The sequence below is a fragment of the Frankliniella occidentalis genome, unplaced genomic scaffold (assembly GCF_000697945.3).
Source record: "Frankliniella occidentalis isolate FOCC.00 unplaced genomic scaffold, Focc_3.1 Scaffold146, whole genome shotgun sequence".
Lineage (NCBI taxonomy): Eukaryota > Metazoa > Arthropoda > Insecta > Thysanoptera > Thripidae > Frankliniella > Frankliniella occidentalis.
Genome location: NW_026267273.1, coordinates 133,537 through 135,221, shown reverse-complemented (window position 1 = coordinate 135,221; position 1,685 = coordinate 133,537). Strand labels below are relative to the sequence as shown.

General features: G+C 38.8%; 1 protein-coding gene across 3 annotated transcripts; it reads right to left on the bottom strand.

Annotated features, from left to right (window-relative positions):
- Nucleotides 1-129: 129 nt before the first annotated feature.
- Nucleotides 130-1,673, bottom strand: LOC113206004 (uncharacterized). Of its 3 annotated transcripts, XM_026421871.2 has the most exons (3): nucleotides 1,533-1,673; nucleotides 1,193-1,404; nucleotides 130-1,090 (listed from the first exon to the last, which is right to left on the bottom strand). In XM_026421871.2, the coding sequence occupies exons 2-3, from the start codon at nucleotides 1,356-1,358 to the stop codon at nucleotides 354-356; spliced, it is 903 nt and encodes a 300-aa protein (XP_026277656.1). In that variant the 5' UTR covers nucleotides 1,359-1,404; nucleotides 1,533-1,673; the 3' UTR covers nucleotides 130-353. The 3 variants fall into 3 exon arrangements, with proteins under 3 accessions (XP_026277656.1, XP_052126989.1, XP_026277655.1); XM_052271029.1 differs by having other exon boundaries at nucleotides 130-1,404; nucleotides 1,495-1,673; XM_026421870.2 differs by having other exon boundaries at nucleotides 130-1,404.
- Between the last annotated feature and the right edge of the window lie 12 nt (nucleotides 1,674-1,685).

Genomic DNA, 1,685 nt, shown 5'->3' with positions numbered 1-1,685 from the left:
AACTAAATAAAATGGCCATGTGGAAGTAGTTTGAATGGTACAGAATCATATAAGAGGGATTATAATAACCATTGTGCCATTGGGATTAAATGAAAGGGCTGCCTCATAAGTCAATAAAGAAAAGAATGGTACATCTTTGACTGAGATTTAACTAGAAAATAAAATATACCTATCCAATACACTATCAATTGAATTATTTAGACCTTTTCCTTTATGCACTTATTCTGAAAAACATCTTTGTAATTACATATCTACAATTGAATCATGGTTATACCAACAATTCAAGTGTAGATAAGAAACTAGTACTTGTAGAATTGAATTTACGAGGATGCATTAGTAGTTTTTGCTACAACTTAAAATTCTTTCTTCAACATAACTTTGCAGTTCACTTTACCACCTTCAACTTTCTGTTCCAATTTGACTTTCTGTCCCAAAAAGAATTCGCCAGTCTTGATGAAATTCACCTTTCTTTTTGGAATATAATTCTGAAGCTGTCCATCCTCAGCTGCACAGTCCATTATACAGTCACATAGATAAAAGGCCTGTTGAAGCGTGCCTGGCAAACAGGGAGATCCTTTTTTCACTAGTTTAAGCAACAACTTGTCCAGCCTTTGAGCAGTATCATAAATTGATAAAGGGTTGTATGCAATTACATCAGTGGCAGCACCTTTCTTCATTAATGGTACAAGACTAGCCAATTTCTCAACCTTTTCTATTATGGAAGCACTGGTCTGTTTGCTTGTCCAAAACGTTTCCATATGCTTACTTCCCAAGAGATGCGACAACATTACTCCATGAGATAAATATTCGGTAGGACACAATGTACAGGCAAATTTTTCACCGTTTTCTGAAAAGTTAAGGTACTTTGACTCAAGATAAAAGTACTCCTCTATAACGCGTAAAACATTACTTCTTGCTTCATTTGCTTGCTTGCTTATTGCTCTGTGGTGCACTGGTTTACTGACACTTGCATTCGATGTGTCAGATACAGATACTTCACTTTTCACATAACATGAAAGAAGGTTCTCCTTCGACTCCTTCATAATGTCTCCAGAATGAAAACAAGAAGATGGTTTTGCTTCAACTTTTTCTGGATTGGAATAAGAACTACAGTTTTCATGCCCAAATTCATTTCCTGCAACATGACTTCTTCCATATTCCTTCTTAATTTGAAGGGAAGGTGGAGACTTACCCTCCTCCTTGAAGTTCAAATGGCATGTGTGATTGTTGTTTACTTCAACTTTGACGTTCGGGGAAATTCCAGGGACAAGAACCCCATTAGACTCTTTGGACGGGTCAGTCGTCGTGTCACGAACTCGTTCGCACTGACTACCTACAGTTACTTTCGTCGTTTTCATGGTAGTGCCACAAATGGGACGCGAAACGCTCGTTCAAATATCAACACTGTAACGATATTCATTTTCCAGATTAGATTTCTAACATGTTTCCTCAGGGACATTCGGGTGGATACCAGATAGATCTACGTATTGGTACCTATACCACAGCATTTATGGAAGTTGATTTCGAAATACCTTGATGGGTCCTGTATGAACTGTATTTCTATGAAATAGAATCACTGCGGGTCACCAAGAGAGTCACAACTCCCAACAACCGGTTCATACCGTGTCGCGAGTTTGCTTGCCGTGAGGCCGCATGCACGACGTTGACGTCTGTCTGCCCCCCCC

Bases quoted from the DNA above. Each gene is read 5' to 3' on its own strand.
- LOC113206004 (XM_052271029.1), bottom strand. From the start codon at position 1,358: ATGAAAACGACGAAAGTAACTGTAGGTAGTCAGTGCGAACGAGTTCGT.